The sequence below is a fragment of the Notolepis coatsorum genome (assembly GCF_963971535.1).
Source record: "Notolepis coatsorum genome assembly, chromosome: 1".
NCBI classification, from domain to species: domain Eukaryota; kingdom Metazoa; phylum Chordata; class Actinopteri; order Aulopiformes; family Paralepididae; genus Notolepis; species Notolepis coatsorum.
The window spans coordinates 39,250,955-39,272,158 of record NC_140165.1 but is presented as its reverse complement, the minus strand read 5'-3'; the positions used below and the strand labels follow the sequence as shown (position 1 = coordinate 39,272,158).

At 49.1% G+C, this 21,204-nt stretch overlaps 1 protein-coding gene across 1 annotated transcript in view; it reads left to right on the top strand.

Annotated features, from left to right (window-relative positions):
- The window catches only part of LOC311241451 (gamma-aminobutyric acid receptor subunit alpha-5-like), a gene marked incomplete at its 3' end in the record, with an annotated part of 157,137 nt that overhangs the window by 40,919 nt on the left and 95,014 nt on the right, over positions 1-21,204 (top strand). Inside the window, exon 4 of the mRNA XM_084330287.1 lies at positions 5,083-5,165. Within this exon, the coding sequence (XP_084186413.1) occupies positions 5,083-5,165 (83 nt within the window). The remainder of the gene's footprint in view (positions 1-5,082; positions 5,166-21,204) is intronic.

Sequence of the window (21,204 nt, the reverse complement as noted above, 5' to 3'; positions counted from 1 at the left end):
CATTCTGCAATCTGTTAATAAACTTTTCAATCAATCAATCAATCAAACCTCCCCCCTCACTCTCTTCCTCCATCGCTCTCACAAGAGAAGGTCTCATGTGTACTGTTGGGTGCAATGTGAAATAAACCACGCCAAAGGCTAAAGAGAAACCTTGTCGTCATGAACATATTATTGTTGCTCCATAGCTGACTCTGTCAACAGGTTATGGGCCCAGATCACGCAGGTGCGAAATAATAAGGGTAGCAATTTTAGCTGAAGTATAGGCGAGTTTAGCACCGGGAGCACCGCATGGCTAAAGCTAGGCTAACGGGAGCTAAAGCTACGCCTACCATCAAAAGAGGATGGCGACCACAGGAAGGAGCAAATGGCCCTTGTTCAACGGAAGAGCAGAGGACTATGAGCTCTGGGAAGAGCGAATGTTGTGCTGCATGCACGGTGTGGGACTGAAGACAATGATCTTGACGGCCCCCACGGGAGAAGTAACGGCGGCCGTGCGAGCCCTGGACACCAAGCAAAATGCCGACGCATACTGAAAGTTAGAACCACTGCTAGACGACACAAGCTTGGGGCTGATATTCCGCGACACTAAGGACAAAGGCAGAGAGAGCCTGAAAGTGTTGAGAGAACACTATATCGGATGGGGAAGACCCCGAATTGTATCCCTCTACATAACACTAACCGCGCTGAAGAAAGCGCACACCGAGACTGACCGAATACGTCATCAGGGCTGAGCAGATAATTACGGCGCTTAAGAGTGCAGGAGAAGCACCGAGCGATGGACTAATGATGGCGATGGTTATGAGAGGACTACCGGAGCTGTACAAACCGTTCACACTACTGGTGACACACGGTTCAGCGGACATGTCGCTGGGGGAGTTCAAGGCCAAGTTGCGAAACTTTGAGGCCTCAGAAGACACACACCCAGTCCCCGCGGAGGCGGGAGAGAGGGTGCTGAAGGCCCGGGCGGCACCGAGAGAGAAGACCAGACCCACGACAGAGCTGGCGTGTTGGCGATGCGGAGAAAAGGGGCACCGGAAAGATAACTGCACAACGACTGTTTGGTGTAGCTTCTGCAAATCCATGGGGCACACAGATAAAGTGTGTAGAAAGAAATGTGACCAGAGCGCTCGGTACGCGCATGGACAAGATGGCGGCTGTGGACAAGATGGCGTCAACGGTGGACGTGAGACAAGTCGAGACGACGCCCGGAGAGTAGCGGGACGAGAGGACTTCATCTTCGGGGCGCAGACAGCGTACGTCACCCAGCCAACGCAGCAGCAGCAGGTCCAAAGGAAGGGACTGATCGTGGACACAGGTGCGTCGTCCCACGTCATCAACGACAGGAATCGATTCAAGAACTTTGACAACACCTTAGAGCCGGAGAGACACAGCATGGAGCTGGCAGACGGGGAGCGCACTTTCGGGTTGGCGCAAGGGAGAGGAGACTCACAGGTATGCCTCATAGACAGTGAGGGGCGCCGGTGTACAGTGACGTTAAAGAACGCTCTCTACATACCCTTGTTCCCACAAGAACTATTCTCTGTAAAATCTGCTACTGCAAACGGTGCCAAAGCCTGACAAAGAATGTGAAGTGTGCATAAAGGGGAAGTTCACTCAATCGAGAAACAGAAGTCCCACAGAAAAAGTAAAGGTACCACTTGAGCTAGTTAACACAGATCTAGCCGGTCCAGTAAGCAACGAGTCCATAGGTGGCTTTAAATATGTACAGTATTTTACAGATGTGTGTACAGAGGCAGTGTTTGTTTACTTTCTCAAAGCAAAGAGTGACACACTCCAGGCCACGGAGAAATTCCTTGCAGATGTAGTCCCTTATGGCAACATAAGATGCTTGAGGTCCGACAACGGAACCGAGTTCACAAATAGAGAGTTCCAATCACTCAGAAGGAACAAGATAAGACACAAGACGTCATGGCCGTACTCCCCGCACCAGAACGGGGTGGCAGAGAGGGAAGGATGTACTCTTTTCGAAATGGCTAGGTGTAAGCTAATAGATGGTAACTTACCTAAGAGTCTATGGCATTATGCGGTACAAGAAGCCGCTTACACCAGAAACAGATGTTTTAATAAGCACACGGGCACCACCCCGTATACAGCACTGACAGGAAAGAAGTGTAATCTGGACAGAATGCACAAATTTGGATCAGTGTGTTATGTTTACCAGCAGGACAGAGGAAAGCTCGAGTCCAGATGTGAAAAAGGACTCTTTGTAGGGCACGACAAAGGAAGCCCCGCTTTTCTAGTCTATTATCCCGGTAAAGGGAAAGTGCAAAAACACAGGCTAGTCAAATTTGTCACAAAGACAACATGTGAGACCGAGACACAGACAGAGGAGCCATAGCTGGACTCCAGAGTAAGGTGTGAAGAAACAGACACCTTAGCCTAGTGTACTTAGCACAGTCGTGCAGACAGACAGTCAGCAACCCCCAGAGGATGATGACGAGGAGCACCTGAGGGTGACGTCACGTGCCTCATGCAGTGGGAGGTATCCCTCACAGGAACACAAACCCCCAAAGTATCTGAAAGACTATGCCCAGAGAGAAAGTGACGAGGATGACAGTACACTTACCAGTAGGGATGTCCGATATTATCGGCCTACCGATATTATCGGCCAATATTGGCATTAAAATGTGATATCGGAAAATATAGGTATCGGTTTAAAAATAAAAATAAAAGATTAAATTTTTTTTTACATTTCTATAACATTTATTTACCCAGGCAAGCAAGTAAGAACAAATTCTGATTTTATTTATTGTCAAAAGTATGCATAATGTTATGTTAATTCCATAACAAGACATATGTAATGTTAATTACCTGAAATTATTCAGTTTTGGGGGGGGTCGGTTGGTTGATATCGGTTAATATCGGTATCGGAAATTAAGAGTTGGACAATATCGGTATATCGGTATCGGTAAAAAAGCCAATATCGAGCATCCCTACTTACCAGCATTGATTACTGCTACAGAGTGGTGAGTGGAGTACCTCAGACCTTTAAAGAGGCGATGGTGTCCCCTGAATCAAGGAAATGGGAGAGAGCAATGGATGAGGAGATGAGGTCCCTAGAGGACAACCACACCTTTACTCTAACCAAGTTACCAGAGGGCAGACAGACAGTGGGAGGAAAATGGGTGCACTCAATCAAAGAGGGTATTGAAGGCCACGACAAGTACAAAGCCAGGTTTGTAGCTAAAGGCTAAGAGGAGAAAGGAGAGAAGCTAGTGTGTAAGCTTGAAAAACCCAAATTACAAGAAGTGGATTCCATGTTTAAATACAGAAGGAGATTCCATGTTTAAATACAGAAGGAGATCCCATGTTTAAATACAGAAGTGGATTACATATTTAAATACAGAAGTGGATGATTTGATCATCGCAGCAGACAACACTAGAAACCTAGAGCAGGTGAAAGGTATGCTCTCCACCAGATTCAAAATGAGGGACCTGGGCAGGTTAGAGCATTTTCTGGGCATGGACTTTGAACAGCAGTCAGCCAGTAGTGTAAGAATATCCCAGAGGAGATATGTGGAAAGGATCCTGGAGCGTTTTGACATGCAAGAATGTGGGACAAGGGAGACACCATGTGATAAAAAAAAAACGAGACTACCAAGAGGATGCTCAGAAATTGACAGATGTAAAAATGTACGGGGAGGCTGTAGGTGGCCTCATGTATTTGACGACATGTGCTCGCCCTGACCTGTGTTTTGTGGTGAGTGAATTGTCACAGCGTTTTGCTGACCCCACAGAGGAGCGCTGGATTACAGCGAAACAAGTTTTTCGCTGTCTCAGGGGCACAGCAGATAAACAGCTTTGTTTCGGAAGGAGCAGCGAGGGCTTAGGGCCTGCGGTGATGCAGATTGGGCGGCGGACGCCACGGACGGAGGAAGTACCACAGGGTATTGTGTGGGTTTGGACAGGGACAGCTCACTGGTTTCGTGGAGGACGGAGAGGCGGCCCACGGTGGCACTGTCAACTTGTGAGGCCGAATACATGGCTCTAGCTATGACAATACAGGAATGTATTTATCTAGAACAACTGCTCGAAGGAATGGATACCTATGTATATAAGAAAACTGTTGTTTATGAAGACAACCAGGGAACCATTGCAATTGCTAGAAACCCTGTGTGCCGACAGAGGTGTAAACATCTGGATATAAAATATCACTTCATCAGATCTGTCATCAGAGAAGAAAGGATGACACTTGTTTATTGTCCTACAGACGACATGGTAGCAGACGCTATGACAAAGCCGGTCTCCAAACTGAAATTGAGAAGATTTGCAGAGGTCATGTTTGGTGTGTAGATATTGCCTGTTATGTAATATTGACTGCCATATTCTTTTGATGTTCTAAACTGTATTATTTTCTTTGAAAATTGTTTTTGATAGAGTTGTACAGTATACAAGACAACCATAAGTGGGAGTGTTGAAGTTTGATGTTATGTATGATTGCATGTAACTGTCTAACTGTTTCCACAAGAGGGAGCTATAGGCGTAGCTATTGAAGCTGATGCCAGGTGAGAGGTATAAAAGGAGATGTTACCTCCCCCCTCACTCTCTTCCACCGTCGCTCTCACAAGAGAAGGTCTCATGTGTACTGTTGGGTGCAATGTGAAATAAACGACGCCAAAGGCTAAAGAGAAACCTTGTCGTCATGAACATATTATTGTCGCTCCATAGCTGACTCTGTCAACAATTATTATTATTATTATTATTATTATTATTATTATTATTATTATTATTATTATTATTATTATTATTATTATTATTATTATTATTATTATTATTATTATTATTATTATTATTATTATTATTATTATCCAGTAACTTATATGAATGATTGCGACGCTAAAGAGGAGGTTGATGATTCTCAGAACTTCTTGAACCAGGCAACCATCCATGGATATTTATTTATTACCTGTTTTTGTGTCTGAGAAATTAGTCTATTTGTCATGTTTCATGCATTTGTATATTTCATATATTGATGTAAATGTACACACGTCTTATATATGGATGTGTTTGTATATTTAACACATGGATGTATTTGTAAATACATGTATGTGTATATTCCAGGTTGACTATCTCAGCAGAGTGCCCCATGCAGCTAGAGGACTTCCCCATGGACGCTCACGCCTGCCCTCTCAAGTTCGGAAGCTGTGAGTTAAAAACACACGCACTGCTTCTCACACTCTGCATTATTCACGCAGGGTTATACAATACAACACAATAGCACAATAATATCCTGTGTGTATTTTCTTTTCTCTCTAGGCTACAATAGTACGATTCACACTAAGACTTGAGGTTTTGCAGTAGACATTTGACTACCTCTTTTGTCTTTATTATGTATAATCGATCTTCCAGGTATCTGTATGCACTCTTTAACCATCGCCATGTAACTTAGTGCTATTTAGATGTAGATATGTAGATACGAGAGCAACCACTACAAGCTCTCCTTCCTTCCTACATCCATCGCTCTCCTAAATAACACCAGAGGTCTATTCCTTTGAGGTGCCATTTAAGAGGCTGTTACCTCTTTCTTTCTTGTCCAAGTCCAAATCTTTCAAGGTAAAGGTGCAATATGAAGCTTTTTGAAGCTTTTGAAATGAGTTCACCTACTTATGAATTATGGTTGTATGTCTCTATGCATTGTCATATTTGTCTGAAGTCCTTTTTACTATCTGAATGATTGTATATATATTTTTTTCTTCTTTGTCTACACTGTTCTCGCTGACTGATGCAGCACTGATGTTCCTAGTAAATGTTCCCCTCTGGGACAATAAAGTTTATATTATCTTATCTTATCTTTACAACACAGCTCCTCTTGTCTCATCTCCTCCTTCGCACCCTGCTGTGACTTTAGCGGAGGGACTCAGGCCCAGTCCACACGATCACGGGTATTTTTGACACCGTTTTTTTTTTTTTTTTTTTTTTTTTAAATTCAACTCTGTCGACACGACTGGTTTAAACCCTGCACCGAGTGACGTCATATACATGTAGTACAATGCCAAAGCAGTAGGTGGCGATGTAGTTCAAACATGAAGGCCATTTCAACCAATCAGAAGGGTTTAGGGTTAATACCGGAAACTGAACTGAAGCCTGGAACACAAACATCCCTCCTTGTTCACAGCCAAACAATTCTACAGTTTGCAGCTAGAACAACGTGCAATAAACAAAAAAGGATACATTCACTGTGTGTTCTGCCTCATTTGTTGATGAAACAAAACCACTCAATTTACCACCAAGAGCGGAGTTTAGTCTCACAAAAAGATCGCCGATTTTGTTAGCTTACGTGCTAACGTAATAATAAAGTAGTAATGTTAATGCTAGTAGAATGAATGGATGAAAATGTTATTTAACACATTGCAGAATGGGTACAATACAATACGGCTCAATACAAACAATTGTTAAGGGGATGCAGACTGTTGTAGTTTGAACTGGGTTCCTTATAACAATAACTTGACAACACATGAGCTTAGTTTAGCCGCAGCTTCAGGTTTACTCAGCGTCAGGTCAGGAATGTGACAACAGACACCATCAGTCGATCACAACACACTTCAACACAGACGATACGTTTCGAACAAAAGTTTGTTACAATCATTTTCATATAACGCTACTTGGGACAGCTCTGCTGTAAACACTGGAAATAACCTCGGTTTCTATGCCCACACACAACCACTGCAACCGGGATGCGCGCAAAACTTCACCCTGGACTCCGGGTTTCAAAGACCACGGTTGCAGTGTTCCAAAACCCCGGTTGTGTGTGGGCGAACATTGCAACCGCGCACATTAAAGCTCGGTTACATAACACCCCGCGTGCGTGTGGACAGGGCCTCAGTTTCCACCGTGTCCTGCTGCTGTGCCAGAGAGCTCCCGGTTGTCATGATATCATGATACTTGGAGGATGATACTAGAAGACTCTTATCCCAGTGTTGTACTTTTAAGTAGTGTGATTATTGGGATTTGAGATAATAATAGATAAATCAATATATAAAAATAAATCGAAAACAGTTGAACGCTATACTGTAGGCTATACATGTAGATTTTAAGATGACCTATCTAGGCTATAAAAGTAGTTTTAAGATTACCTTTCCAGGCTATAAAAGTAGCTTTTAAGATGACCTATCTAGGCTATAAAAGTTGTTTTAAGATTACCTTTCTAGGCTATAAAAGTAGCTTTTAAGATGACCTTTCCGGGCTATAAACATTTACGATGACCTTAACGTTATAAAGGTAGGCTTTAAGATTACCTTTGAAGGCTGATCTGACCCAATCAGCCGGCTTGTTCCACAGCTTACGAGCCGCAACAGCGAAGGCCTGATCTCTGTACTAACGGTGATCATTAGATTAATTCTCATAGTTTATCTTTTCTTTCCCCTTGATCGTTGTTTACGGACACAGCTTCCACTTGTTCCTGCTGTCAATTCCCTTTTTCCCTTCAGTCTTAGAAGATAATGTGTTAAAGATGGAGTTTGTAGGAGGAGGACCCATGTGCAGGACAACAGATGCAGGGGCAGCTGATGGAGGCCCTGCTGCAGGGAGAAGTGGCATGAGGGGCAGATTGTGACAGGACCCCCCCCCCCCCCATTCTCTAGGGGCGGCTCCTGACATCCCAAAAAAATACCCAAAGTCAGGGAAGAGGGGGGTCCTGGAGCAGGGGAATAGGGAAGGGATAGTCCATGGCAGAAGAGGGCAGAGCAGGCAGCGGTTGGTGACGGCCTGAGGGCTGGACGGGGGCAGAGCAGGAGACCTCAGGGGGACGGCCTGGGGGCTGGACGGGGGCAGAGCAGGAGGCCTCAGGGGGACGGCCTGGGGGCTGGACGGGGGCAGAGCAGGAGACCTTAGGAGGGACGGCCTGGGGGCTGGACGGGGGCAGAGCAGGAGGCCTCAGGGGGACGGCCTGGGGGCTGGACGGGGGCAGAGCAGGAGACCTTAGGAGGGACGGCCTGGGGGCTGGACGGGGGCAGAGCAGGAGACCTCAGGGGGACGGCCTGGGGGCTGGACAGGGGCAGAGCAGGAGACCTCAGGTGGGACGGACTTGGGGTGGGGGTGATGGGCGTAACCCCTCTGGGGGTCAACCAGACAGCAGGCTGGGCCACTCTGGAAGACAGCAGCGAAGGCTGGGCCGCCCTGGAAGACGGTGACGAAGGCTGGAGATGGGGCCGGAGCGGCCGACAGCTGGGGAACAGGTCGGACCTCAGTAGTGATGCTGGACAGAGGGACAGCCAGCACAGGACATGCAGGCTGAAGGCTATCATGCTGGATGTGCATGCAGGCTAAGTAACAGGCTGGAGTGCCGGATGAAGGCTATCAGACTGGTGGCTGGACAATGAGGCCAGACAAGGAGGCTGCACAAGGATGCTAGACAAGGAGGCTGGACAAGGAGGCTAGACAATGAGGCAAGACAAGGAGGCTAGACAAGGAGGCTGGACAAGGAGGCTAGACAAGGAGGCTAGACAAGGAGGCTAGACAAGGAGGCTGGACAAGGAGGCTAGACAAGGAGGCTAGACAAGGAGGCTAGACAAGGAGGCTGGACAAGGAGGCTAGACAAGGATGCTAGACAAGGAGGCTAGACAAGTAGGGTGGACAAGGAGGCTAGACAAGGAGGCTAGACAAGGAGGCTAGACAAGGAGGCTAGACAAGGATGCTGGACAACGAGGCTAGAGCAGCAGTTGTAGCTAGTACTGCTGCTAGGCTGGGCCTAGAACGTTCCATTTTCAGAGCTGCTTTCTTGAGCTCTATACTGGATGTGTTACTGCAGTACTTTACGAGGCACTGAATGGAGTAAATCGTCCGCTGGATCCGTGTTTGGTCGGATCATTCTGTAAGAGTTGGTAGGAGGAGGACCAAGTCAGACGGGCAGGATGAAGGCAGTCAGATGAGAGCTCACATGCTCCTCTAGCTAAACTGGCAGAATACAAAGACTAGGCTGACAGCCGTGTTGACAAACCATAGAGTGACAACAACACATGGTCTGATAAATTGAACAGAGGGGAAATGACAAAAAGGAGAAACACCTGGGTGATTACAGATGAGGGACAGCTGGACAAGGACCAACAACATAACATAGAATCTGAGCACCTATAGACAGCTACTTCTCATACATGGCCAGGGAGAAGTGGCAAGAGGGACAGGTCGCGACAAAGATATGTGTATATATACATATCTATAAAGTTATGTGTAATAAACATGCACTAATAGCAACACACATCATGTTTGTGGGTCTGCATGTTTGGTACTGTGTGTACACGCGAAGGGACGACACAGCCTGTATTATTTCAGTGTGTCCTGAGTACAGTTGTGCATTCTTTTAAACAGACAGGAGTAAATGCGTATCAATAAATCACCACATGCCGGAAAGTCTTCAGACTGACTTCTTTTGATACGTCTTCCTCATTTTCATGTTTGACAAGTGAAATGTAGGCTACTGCGTAAGCAAAACAACACATGCCACGTCTGTTTCTTCAGGTTTGGTCTCAATAGGCCCTTTTCCACAGCTGATGTTATAGATGTTAGATGTTAGTCATAGATGAGTAATTACATAACCATATGCTCTATATATAGAATATTCATTATTCAATTCGATTTAAATAAGCTTTATTGGCACGAAAATACTTACTGCCAAAAGCAAGTACAACATTCACAGTCCATTTAAACGATTAGGAAAGTACTAAAAATAAAAGTAAAACGGTAAATGAGTCCTTCAAACAATCGACAAATCATTAATTTGCACAAATAATCATTGAATCAATGTAGTTCCAAGATGGCTGCTGAAACTTTTGTCGGTTTGAAATGTATGGAGTACATATTTATATGATTTCTGGCTAGGAATTAATGGGCAATTTGCATCACAGTGTATTTGAATACATTTACTACCATACAATCAAACTTTGTGGATGGTACAATCAAAGATTTTTGAAGGATTGGTTTTGGCCTACACCACTACTACTACTGTGTGGCATTGTGGCCTACTCCACAGCGCTCCCTATGGGTGAGCGCTGCAAACAACAACCAGACGTTTCATCCATCGGACATGACAGAAAAAGCAGACTACACACTAAACAAATGGCGACTCTGTCTTGGACTATGATGGGTAAAGACACATTTAGAGGCTACCGCGTACCGCGGCCACACTCGTTTTAATTCCCCCGAGAATATATTGTATGTTTCATCACTACTGGGACGTTTTTCGAATCTCTCGGGACATGCAGGGAAGCGTAAGGCTCTCATGCGTTCATGTTCTTGCTCAAATATCTAAGACATGTGGGGAAGCGTGACGCTCTCATGTGTTCATGTTCTCGTCAGTTTAGGAGGAAGTGCAGCGCTGTCTCTCCATCTCTCCTTTGGAGCCGAGTGAGATACACACAGTCAGGGGCGGAGCTTTCTACAGGCGATATAGGCGTAAAAAAAAAATGAAAAAAAGAATTTAAATATATATATATTTTTTTATTTTTATTTTTTTTACTTTTGTTGCTCGGCGCAGTTTTGTCGCGCCCCTCTATATCTGCAACCATTATTTTTACATACAAAAATTCTAACATAAGGGAAAATGAGCCAACAATCTAAAACGGTCGGTCGGTCTGAGCCTCAGCTTTAGGTGTTCACAGTCAGAACATGCTAGCCTAGAGCGCTGTGCATTGATGGGTATCGGTCAAGTGTTTATAGAATTGAGCGTTGAGGAAAGGAGCTACAGGCTAACCTTGACGTGTGATGATAGAGAGTGGAATGTAAATAGTTCTTTAGACAAAGTGAATTTGTAATTTTTATTTATTTGTTTATTTAGCATATTATATTTTGATTATATATGTGTAACATATTTTACAATACATAATTTTCTTTTAAAGCAAATTTGCACGTTATTTTATTGTTTGTTATTGTTATTATTATTATTGTGAGGTTTCTGTCCTTGCTCTCTCACTCGTTCTGTTCCTTTAACCACCCTCGCTTTGTTTTCATTCATTTTTCTGTCAATTGGTTCTATCCCCTCGTTCACACGTTTCTCCCCGTTGACGTCATCAGAGACGTCGCTGATTGGTTCTCTCACTTCCCCACGCTTTTCAATCACATTCCCCAGCTGTCACTGCTTTCTCCCCGTTGACGTCATCAGAGACGTCGCTGATTGGTTCTCTCACTTCCCCACGCTTTTCAATCAATCGATCCCTCATTATTTATACCCCGTTTTTCCCCACTCTAAGTTGTTGGATCGTCTTGTTTTGTCGCCTTGATTTGTCTCTGGATATTTTTCCCCGTTGCTGTTGCTGCTGCTTTTTTCTCTGTGCTGTTCTCCAGGAATTCCTAGAAGCCTTCGCTTGGATACCTGCTCCCGTGGCGCGCGCTCGCCTCCACTGTTGTTCCAGTTCCAATTACGCATCTCGTCTGGGTGAGTTATCTATTTGACTGTTCTTGACCTATTCCGTTTTTCGTGTGTAAACTTACACTGAAGACTACCACCTTTTTGTCAGACAGTCACTCACCCAGCCATTTATCTATTTTTGCTTGTTCCTTTATGGAATGATATTTTGGGATCTACCATCTCCCTCTGTGTGCTAGCTCACACTGAAGATATTATTCCACAATTGGACTGTGTGTTTACATGAAGATATCCACTGTGTGTTTGCTCACACCGAAGATATTATTTCACAATTGGACTGTGTGTTTACATGAAGATATTCACTGTGTGTTTACATGAAGATATTCACTGTGTGTTTACATGAAGATATTCACTGGGACTGTGTTTGGAGTTTGCTCACTGTGTTGTTAACACGAAGAGTTTCACTTGGGCTGTTTTTGGAATTGTGCTCTCTGTGTTGTTAACACGAAGAGATTCACTTGGGCTGTGTTTGGAACTGTGCTCACTGTGTTGTTAACACGAAGAATTGTACACCCTGTTCTCCTGCTCGTTTAAGACTGCTCTGTCACTGACTCGTTCCCTCTCTCCCTCTCTCGGTCTCGCCACAACATCTGAGAACCCGCCGAGAGGATTCTGCAGAGCGGTTCAGAAGTCAACACCTGCTTCCCAAGACAACCCTCACGGGAGAAGCTGCAGAGCAGCAGAACTTTGCCCCTTGGTCATTGTACCTGTCTTGTTTGACTTGCTTTCCCTGTTTCTCTTATTCCTAGTACCAAATAAACAAGCCCTCGTATTTGGCAACTCTGAATCCTACTCTCTTGTGTCGTTGCGTTTGGGGTCGGTGTCAAACCATAACATTACGATCCAACCAACAATATGACGACCCCAGCCGACACAGAGAGGGTCAAAACCGCACTTGCTATTCAAGTCGAGTTGACCAGGGATCACGGTCTCCAATTAGAGCGGGCTGCGGCTGCGGTGCAAGACCTCAGGGACCAGGTCTTGCCTATGCAGGGTTCTATGGCCGCTATGGCGGGACAACAGTCCGAGATTCTCGCTCAGCTTAACTCGCTGGGCGACGCCGTTAATACTTTTCGTCTCTCACACCCTTCAGGAACATTCCCCGCAGCCCCAGCAGATCTCGCACCTCGGGAACCCACCACTCGGAAGGAGTTACAGAGTTTCCTCGGGTTCGCCAACTTCTACCGAAGGTTCATCCGGAACTACAGTCAAGTGGCGGAGCCTCTTACCAAGCTGACCTCCCCCGCTCTGCCGTTCGACTGGTCCCCAGCGGCATGCGCTGCGTTCCGCTCCCTCAAGAGAAGGTTCACTTCCGCCCCTATCCTGCTCCACCCTGACCCCAAGAGACAGTTCATCGTGGAGGTGGACGCCTCGGATTCTGGTCTGGGCGCTGTCCTATCCCAACGTTCTCCTTCCGACCAGAAGGTACATCCTTGCGCCTTCTACTCGCGTCGCTTCCTCCCCTCCGAGAGGAACTACGACACCGGCAATCGGGAGCTACTGGCGGTCGTGGCTGCGCTGGAGGAGTGGCGTCATTGGCTAGAGGGTGCCGAGGAGCCTTTTACCATCTGGACGGACCACAAGAACCTAACGTTCATCCGCGCTTCCAGGCGCCTCAACGGTCGGCAGGCGAGGTGGGCCAGTTTCCTCAGTCGGTTCGACTTCTCGCTGACCTTCCACCCCGGTTCCCGCAACACGAAGGCCGACTCTCTGTCCCGGATGCACTCCAAGGGGGCTCCACCCTCTGAGGTCCCATCTCCCATCATCCCGGAGGCCCGAGTGGTTGGAGCCATCACCTTGGGCATCGAGGGTGTGGTGAGGCGTGCCCTTCGCTTCCAACGTGCTCCAAGCAACGTCCCTAGGAGCCGTCTCTTCGTCCCCGACTCTGTCCGGTCCCAGGTACTGCTGTGGGGCCATACCAGCCGGTTCGCCTGCCACCCAGGCGTCCATCGCACGTTCTCCTTCCTGGCTCGTCGTTTCTGGTGGCCCACCATGCGGAACGACGTCAAGGAGTTCGTATTGGCCTGCGCGGTCTGCGCCCGCAGCAAGGCCTCTCACCAGGCACCCTCCGGGCTCTTGCAGCCCCTTCCCGTTCCAAGCCGTCCGTGGTCACATGTGGCGCTCGACTTCGTCACTGGTCTACCCTCCTCCCAGGGGAACACCTGCCTTCTGACCGTGGTGGATCGATTCAGCAAGGGGGTCCACCTCGTGGCCCTCTCCAAGCTTCCCTCAGCAGCCGAGACGGCGGACCTCCTGACGCACCACGTGTTCCGCCTTCACGGCTTTCCCCAGGACATCGTCTCTGACCGGGGGCCCCAGTTCACCTCCCAGGTATGGCGGGCTTTCTGCAAAGGATTGGGGGCAACGGTCAGTCTCTCCTCTGGCTATCATCCCCAGACAAACGGGCAGACGGAGAGGATGAACCAGAGCGTGGAGTCTGCTCTTCGGTGTGTGGCAGCCGAGAGGCCGGCATCCTGGAGCCGTTTCCTTCCCTGGGTTGAGTACTCCATCAACTCAATGGTCAGTTCCGCCACCGGCCTCTCCCCTTTTGAGGCCTCCCTGGGCTACCAGCCCCCTCTTTTTCCCGCACAGGAGACGGAAGTGGCAGTTCCCTCCGTGCAGGTCCACCTCGACCGCTGCCGTCGAGTTTGGGAGATCACCAGGACCGCGCTGCTCCGAACATCTGAGCGCGCCTGTCGTGGTGCCGACCGGCGCCGGGTTCCCGCGCCGACTTACCGCCCTGGGCAGAGGGTGTGGCTCTCCGCGAAGGACCTCCCGCTACGGTCCTCGGCCAAGAAGCTCAACCCCCGCTTCGTCGGTCCTTTCGAGGTCCTGAAGGTACTCAGTCCGGCGGCACTGCGCCTGAAGCTTCCTGCATCCATGCACATCCACCCCGTGTTCCATGTCTCCCGGGTTAAGCCCGTCTCCCTCTGTCCCCTTATGCCTCCGGCTCCTGATCCGCCGCCTCCTGTGCTAGTGGATGGTCACCCCCAGTGGCAGGTCCGCCGGTTGATGGGCGTTCGTCGGCGGGGCCGGGGGTTCCAATACCTGGTGGACTGGGAGGGTTACGGCCCTGAGGAGCGTAGCTGGGTCTCCCGGCAGCTCATCGTGGATCCCGGCTTGATCACCAACTTCCATCGAGCCCATCCTGGCGAGCCGGGTCGGCCTGGTCGCCGGGTGGCTCCCGTGGAGGGGGGGGTACTGTGAGGTTTCTGTCCTTGCTCTCTCACTCGTTCTGTTCCTTTAACCACCCTCGCTTTGTTTTCATTCATTTTTCTGTCAATTGGTTCTATCCCCTCGTTCACACGTTTCTCCCCGTTGACGTCATCAGAGACGTCGCTGATTGGTTCTCTCACTTCCCCACGCTTTTCAATCACATTCCCCAGCTGTCACTGCTTTCTCCCCGTTGACGTCATCAGAGACGTCGCTGATTGGTTCTCTCACTTCCCCACGCTTTTCAATCAATCGATCCCTCATTATTTATACCCCGTTTTTCCCCACTCTAAGTTGTTGGATCGTCTTGTTTTGTCGCCTTGATTTGTCTCTGGATATTTTTCCCCGTTGCTGTTGCTGCTGCTTTTTTCTCTGTGCTGTTCTCCAGGAATTCCTAGAAGCCTTCGCTTGGATACCTGCTCCCGTGGCGCGCGCTCGCCTCCACTGTTGTTCCAGTTCCAATTACGCATCTCGTCTGGGTGAGTTATCTATTTGACTGTTCTTGACCTATTCCGTTTTTCGTGTGTAAACTTACACTGAAGACTACCACCTTTTTGTCAGACAGTCACTCACCCAGCCATTTATCTATTTTTGCTTGTTCCTTTATGGAATGATATTTTGGGATCTACCATCTCCCTCTGTGTGCTAGCTCACACCGAAGATATTATTCCACAATTGGACTGTGTGTTTACATGAAGATATCCACTGTGTGTTTGCTCACACCGAAGATATTATTTCACAATTGGACTGTGTGTTTACATGAAGATATTCACTGTGTGTTTACATGAAGATATTCACTGTGTGTTTACATGAAGATATTCACTGGGACTGTGTTTGGAGTTTGCTCACTGTGTTGTTAACACGAAGAGTTTCACTTGGGCTGTTTTTGGAATTGTGCTCTCTGTGTTGTTAACACGAAGAGATTCACTTGGGCTGTGTTTGGAACTGTGCTCACTGTGTTGTTAACACGAAGAATTGTACACCCTGTTCTCCTGCTCGTTTAAGACTGCTCTGTCACTGACTCGTTCCCTCTCTCCCTCTCTCGGTCTCGCCACAACATCTGAGAACCCGCCGAGAGGATTCTGCAGAGCGGTTCAGAAGTCAACACCTGCTTCCCAAGACAACCCTCACGGGAGAAGCTGCAGAGCAGCAGAACTTTGCCCCTTGGTCATTGTACCTGTCTTGTTTGACTTGCTTTCCCTGTTTATCTTATTCCTAGTACCAAATAAACAAGCCCTCGTATTTGGCAACTCTGAATCCTACTCTCTTGTGTCGTTGCGTTTGGGGTCGGTGTAAAACCATAACAATTATTGATTGTTAGCTAAGTTGTTTGTTTTAATTCTTTAGTGTGCACTTTACATTTCTTCTTAATTTTCTTTGAAAGCAAATTTGCACATTCTTTTATTGTTTGTTATTGTTATTATTATTATTGTGTGTTAGCTAAGTTGTTTATTTGTTTTAATTCTTTAGTGTGCACTTTACATTTATTCTTAGCTCTTGTTCTTGCTTGTAAAAAATAAAGGTGCAGTACTTTACTGTATAACTGTTAACCCTTTCACTGCCACACGACGGAGGGTTAACCCTTTATTATCACACAACCGACGGTTGTGAAAGGGTTAACCTTCTGTGTAATGTCGCAGTGAAAAGGGTTAACCGGTTGGTAGCACGCCGATGTTTTGATTTTGGGGGGGGGGGGGGGGCGCAGTGGTGAAACTCGCCTAGGGCGCCAAATGTGCTAGGTCCGCCCTGCACACAGTGTACTGCACATGTTACAAAACACCCTTAAACTCAGTGCCCTCACATCGCTCACTGCTTTTAAACAAAATCTGCAACAGATCCTGACCGACTGTTGCACCTGCTGACTGCCTCCCAATCGCACGCATAGCCCTCAGACTCTTCTCTCCTCCCCCTACGCCCCCTCACCTACCTCCCTCCTTCTCCCCCTTTCTCCCTCTCTCTCTCTCCCTCTGGTTCTCACTTTCTCTTTTACCCTTTCTCTCTTTCATTCTCTCTCCCTTATTTATTGTAATTTTCCTTGTATGCTATTGCTACTGTAATTTATTTTATTTTATTTACCATGCATGTAGCCTACATGACCTCAAAAGGCCTTTGCTTTTTGGTCAGGCTGCTTTTGTATATAATAATTAGTTCTTACTTGCTTTCCTGGGTAAATAAAGGTTAAATAAGGCTTGGCAAGCGGACAGCTGACCAAGCGAATACTGACTCGAGTCTCGACATAACGTTACCCCGTTTCAGTTCATTCATACTACACTAGTACACGTATGATCAATCCAATAATGAACACATATATATATCTTGTCATTTTAAACAAGTTACCATTCATTCATTCATCCATTATGCGTCACCAGCGGCGAAATTAAATGTTATAGTTCAACAACAACACGCTGTGTTGAGAGAGCGAGAGAGAGAGAGAGAGAGAGAGAGAGTGTTATGGTTTGACACCGACCCCAAACGCAACGACACAAGAGAGTAGGATTCAGAGTTGCCAAATACGAGGGCTTGTTTATTTGGTACTAGGAATAAGTGAAACAGGGAAAGCAAGTCAAACAAGACAGGTACAATGATCAAGGGGCAAAGTTCTGCTGCTCTGCAGCTTCTCCCGTGAGGGTTGTCTTGGGAAGCAGGTGTTGACTTCTGAACCGCTCTGCAGAATCCTCTCGGTGGGTTCTCAGATGTTGTTGCGAGACCGAGAGAGGGAGAGAGGGAACGAGTCAGTGACAGAGCAGTCTTAAACGAGCAGGAGAACAGGGTGTACAATTCTTCGTGTTAACAACACAGTGAGCACAGTTCCAAACACAGCCCAAGTGAATCTCTTCGTGTTACAACACAGAGAGCACAATTCCAAAAACAGCCCAAGTGAAAACTCTTCGTGTTAACAACACAGTGAGCTAAATCCAAACACAGTCCCAGTGAATATCTTCATGTAAACACACAGTGAATATCTTCATGTAAACACACAGTGAATATCTTCATGTAAACACGCAGTCCAATTGTGAAATAATATCTTCGGTGTGAGCAAGCACACAGTGAATCTCTTCATGTAAACACACAGTCTAATTGTGAAATAATATCTTCGGTGTGAGCAAGCACACAGAGGGAGATGGTAGATCCCAAAATATTATTCCATAAAGGAACAAGCAAAAATAGATAATGGCTGGGTGAGTGACTGTTTGACAAAAAGGTGGTAGTCTTCAGTGTAAGTCTACACACGAAAAACGGAATAGGTCAAGAACAGTCAAATAGATAACTCACCCAGACGAGATGCGTAATTGGAACTGGAACAACAGTGGAGGCGAGCGCGCGCCACGGGAGCAGGTATCCAAGCGAAGGCTTCTAGGAATTCCTGGAGAACAGCACAGAGAAAAAGGCAGCAGCAGCAGCAACGGGGAAAAGCATCCAGAGACAAATCAAGGTGACAAAACAAGACGATCCAACAACTTAGGGTGGGGAGAAACGGGGTATAAATAATGAGGGATCGATTGATTGAAAAGCGTGGGGAAGTGAGAGAACCAATCAGCGACGTCTCTGATGACGTCAACGGGGAGAAAGCAGTGACAGCTGGGGAATGTGATTGAAAAGCGTGGGGAAGTGAGAGAACCAATCAGCGACGTCTCTGATGACGTCAACGGGGAGAAACGTGTGAACGAGGGGATAGAACCAATTGACAGAAAATGAATGAAAACAAAGCGAGGGTGGTTAAAGGAACAGAACGAGTGAGAGCGCAAGGACAGAAACCTCACAGTACCCCCCCCTCCACGGGAGCCACCCGGCGACCAGGCCGACCCGGCTCGTCAGGATGGGCCCGATGGAAGTCGGTGATCAAGCCGGGATCCACGATGAGCTGCCGGGAGACCCAGCTATGCTCCTCAGGGCCGTAACCCTCCCAGTCCACCAGGTATTGGAACCCCCGGCCCCGCCGACGAACGCCCATCAACCGGCGGACCTGCCACTGGGGGTGACCATCCACTAGCACAGGAGGCGGCGGATCAGGAGCCGGAGGCATAAGGGGACAGAGGGAGACGGGCTTAACCCGGGAGACATGGAACACGGGGTGGATGTGCATGGATGCAGGAAGCTTCAGGCGCAGGGCCGCCGGACTGAGTACCTTCAGGACCTCGAAAGGCCCGACGAAGCGGGGGTTGAGCTTCTTGGCCGAGGACCGTAGCGGGAGGTCCTTCGCGGAGAGCCACACCCTCTGCCCAGGGCGGTAAGTCGGCGCGGGAACCCGGCGCCGGTCGGCACCACGACAGGCGCGCTCAGATGTTCGGAGCAGCGCGGTCCTGGTGATCTCCCAAACTCGACGGCAGCGGTCGAGGTGGACCTGCACGGAGGGAACTGCCACTTCCGTCTCCTGTGCGGGAAAAAGAGGGGGCTGGTAGCCCAGGGAGGCCTCAAAAGGGGAGAGGCCGGTGGCGGAACTGACCATTGAGTTGATGGAGTACTCAACCCAGGGTAGGAAACGGCTCCAGGATGCCGGCCTCTCGGCTGCCACACACCGAAGAGCAGACTCCACGCTCTGGTTCATCCTCTCCGTCTGCCCGTTTGTCTGGGGATGATAGCCAGAGGAGAGACTGACCGTTGCCCCCAATCCTTTGCAGAAAGCCCGCCATACCTGGGAGGTGAACTGGGGCCCCCGGTCAGAGACGATGTCCTGGGGAAAGCCGTGAAGGCGGAACACGTGGTGCGTCAGGAGGTCCGCCGTCTCGGCTGCTGAGGGAAGCTTGGAGAGGGCCACGAGGTGGACCCCCTTGCTGAATCGATCCACCACGGTCAGAAGGCAGGTGTTCCCCTGGGAGGAGGGTAGACCAGTGACGAAGTCGAGCGCCACATGTGACCACGGACGGCTTGGAACGGGAAGGGGCTGCAAGAGCCCGGAGGGTGCCTGGTGAGAGGCCTTGCTGCGGGCACAGACCGCGCAGGCCAATACGAACTCCTTGACGTCGTTCCGCATGGTGGGCCACCAGAAACGACGAGCCAGGAAGGAGAACGTGCGATGGACGCCTGGGTGGCAGGCGAACCGGCTGGTATGGCCCCACAGCAGTACCTGGGACCGGACAGAGTCGGGGACGAAGAGACGGCTCCTAGGGACGTTGCTTGGAGCACGTTGGAAGCGAAGGGCACGCCTCACCACACCCTCGATGCCCAAGGTGATGGCTCCAACCACTCGGGCCTCCGGGATGATGGGAGATGGGACCTCAGAGGGTGGAGCCCCCTTGGAGTGCATCCGGGACAGAGAGTCGGCCTTCGTGTTGCGGGAACCGGGGCGGAAGGTCAGCGAGAAGTCGAACCGGCTGAGGAAACTGGCCCATCTCGCCTGCCGACCGTTGAGGCGCCTGGAAGCGCGGATGAACGTTAGGTTCTTGTGGTCCGTCCAGATGGTAAAAGGCTCCTCGGCACCCTCAAGCCAATGACGCCAATCCTCCAGCGCAGCCACGACCGCCAGTAGCTCCCGATTGCCGGTGTCGTAGTTCCTCTCGGCGGGGAGGAAGCGACGCGAGTAGAAGGCGCAAGGATGTACCTTCTGGTCGGAAGGAGAACGTTGGGATAGGACAGCGCCCAGACCAGAATCCGAGGCGTCCACCTCCACGATGAACTGTCTCTTGGGGTCAGGGTGGAGCAGGATAGGGGCGGAAGTGAACCTTCTCTTGAGGGAGCGGAACGCAGCGCATGCCGCTGGGGACCAGTCGAACGGCAGAGCGGGGGAGGTCAGCTTGGTAAGAGGCTCCGCCACTTGACTGTAGTTCCGGATGAACCTTCGGTAGAAGTTGGCGAACCCGAGGAAACTCTGTAACTCCTTCCGAGTGGTGGGTTCCGGCCAATCCTCCACAGCCTGGATCTTGCGAGGATCCGCTCGGGTCAAGCCCTTCTCAACGATGAAGCCCAGGTACTCAACGGAGTTGGAGTGGAAACGGCACTTCTCCGCCTTGACGAAGAGCCGATTGTGGAGGAGGCGCTCCAGCACCCGGTGAACATGCAGGATGTGTTCCTCGAGGGTCCTGGAAAAGATAAGAATGTCGTCCAGGTACACCACCACGAACACCTCCAGCATGTCACGGAGGACATCGTTCATGAGTGCCTGGAATACCGCCGGGGCGTTGGTGAGGCCGAACGGCATTACAAGGTACTCATAGTGGCCCCTGGGGGTCTTGAAGGCGGTCTTCCATTCATCGCCCTCACGAATACGGACAAGATGGTAGGCACTTCGGAGATCCAGCTTGGTGAAGAACGAGGCCTGGGTCAGTGGCTCGAAGGTGGAGCTCATGAGAGGTAGGGGGTATTTGTTCTTGATGGTGATCTCGTTGAGCTGACGATAGTCGATGCAGGGCCGCAGGTCCCCATCCTTCTTACCAACAAAGAAGAACCCGGCTGCCACCGGGGAGGAGGAAGGCCGAATGAGTCCTGCTTCCAATGACTCAGAGATGTAGAGATCCATCGCCTTCTTCTCCGGGACAGTCAGACTGTAGAGGCGGCTGCCGGGAAGGGGAGCCCCTTGGCGGAGGTCGATGGCGCAGTCATAGGGGCGGTGAGGTGGAAGGGCCTGAGCCCTGGTCTTACTGAATACCTCCATGAGGTCGTGGTACTCGGGAGGAATG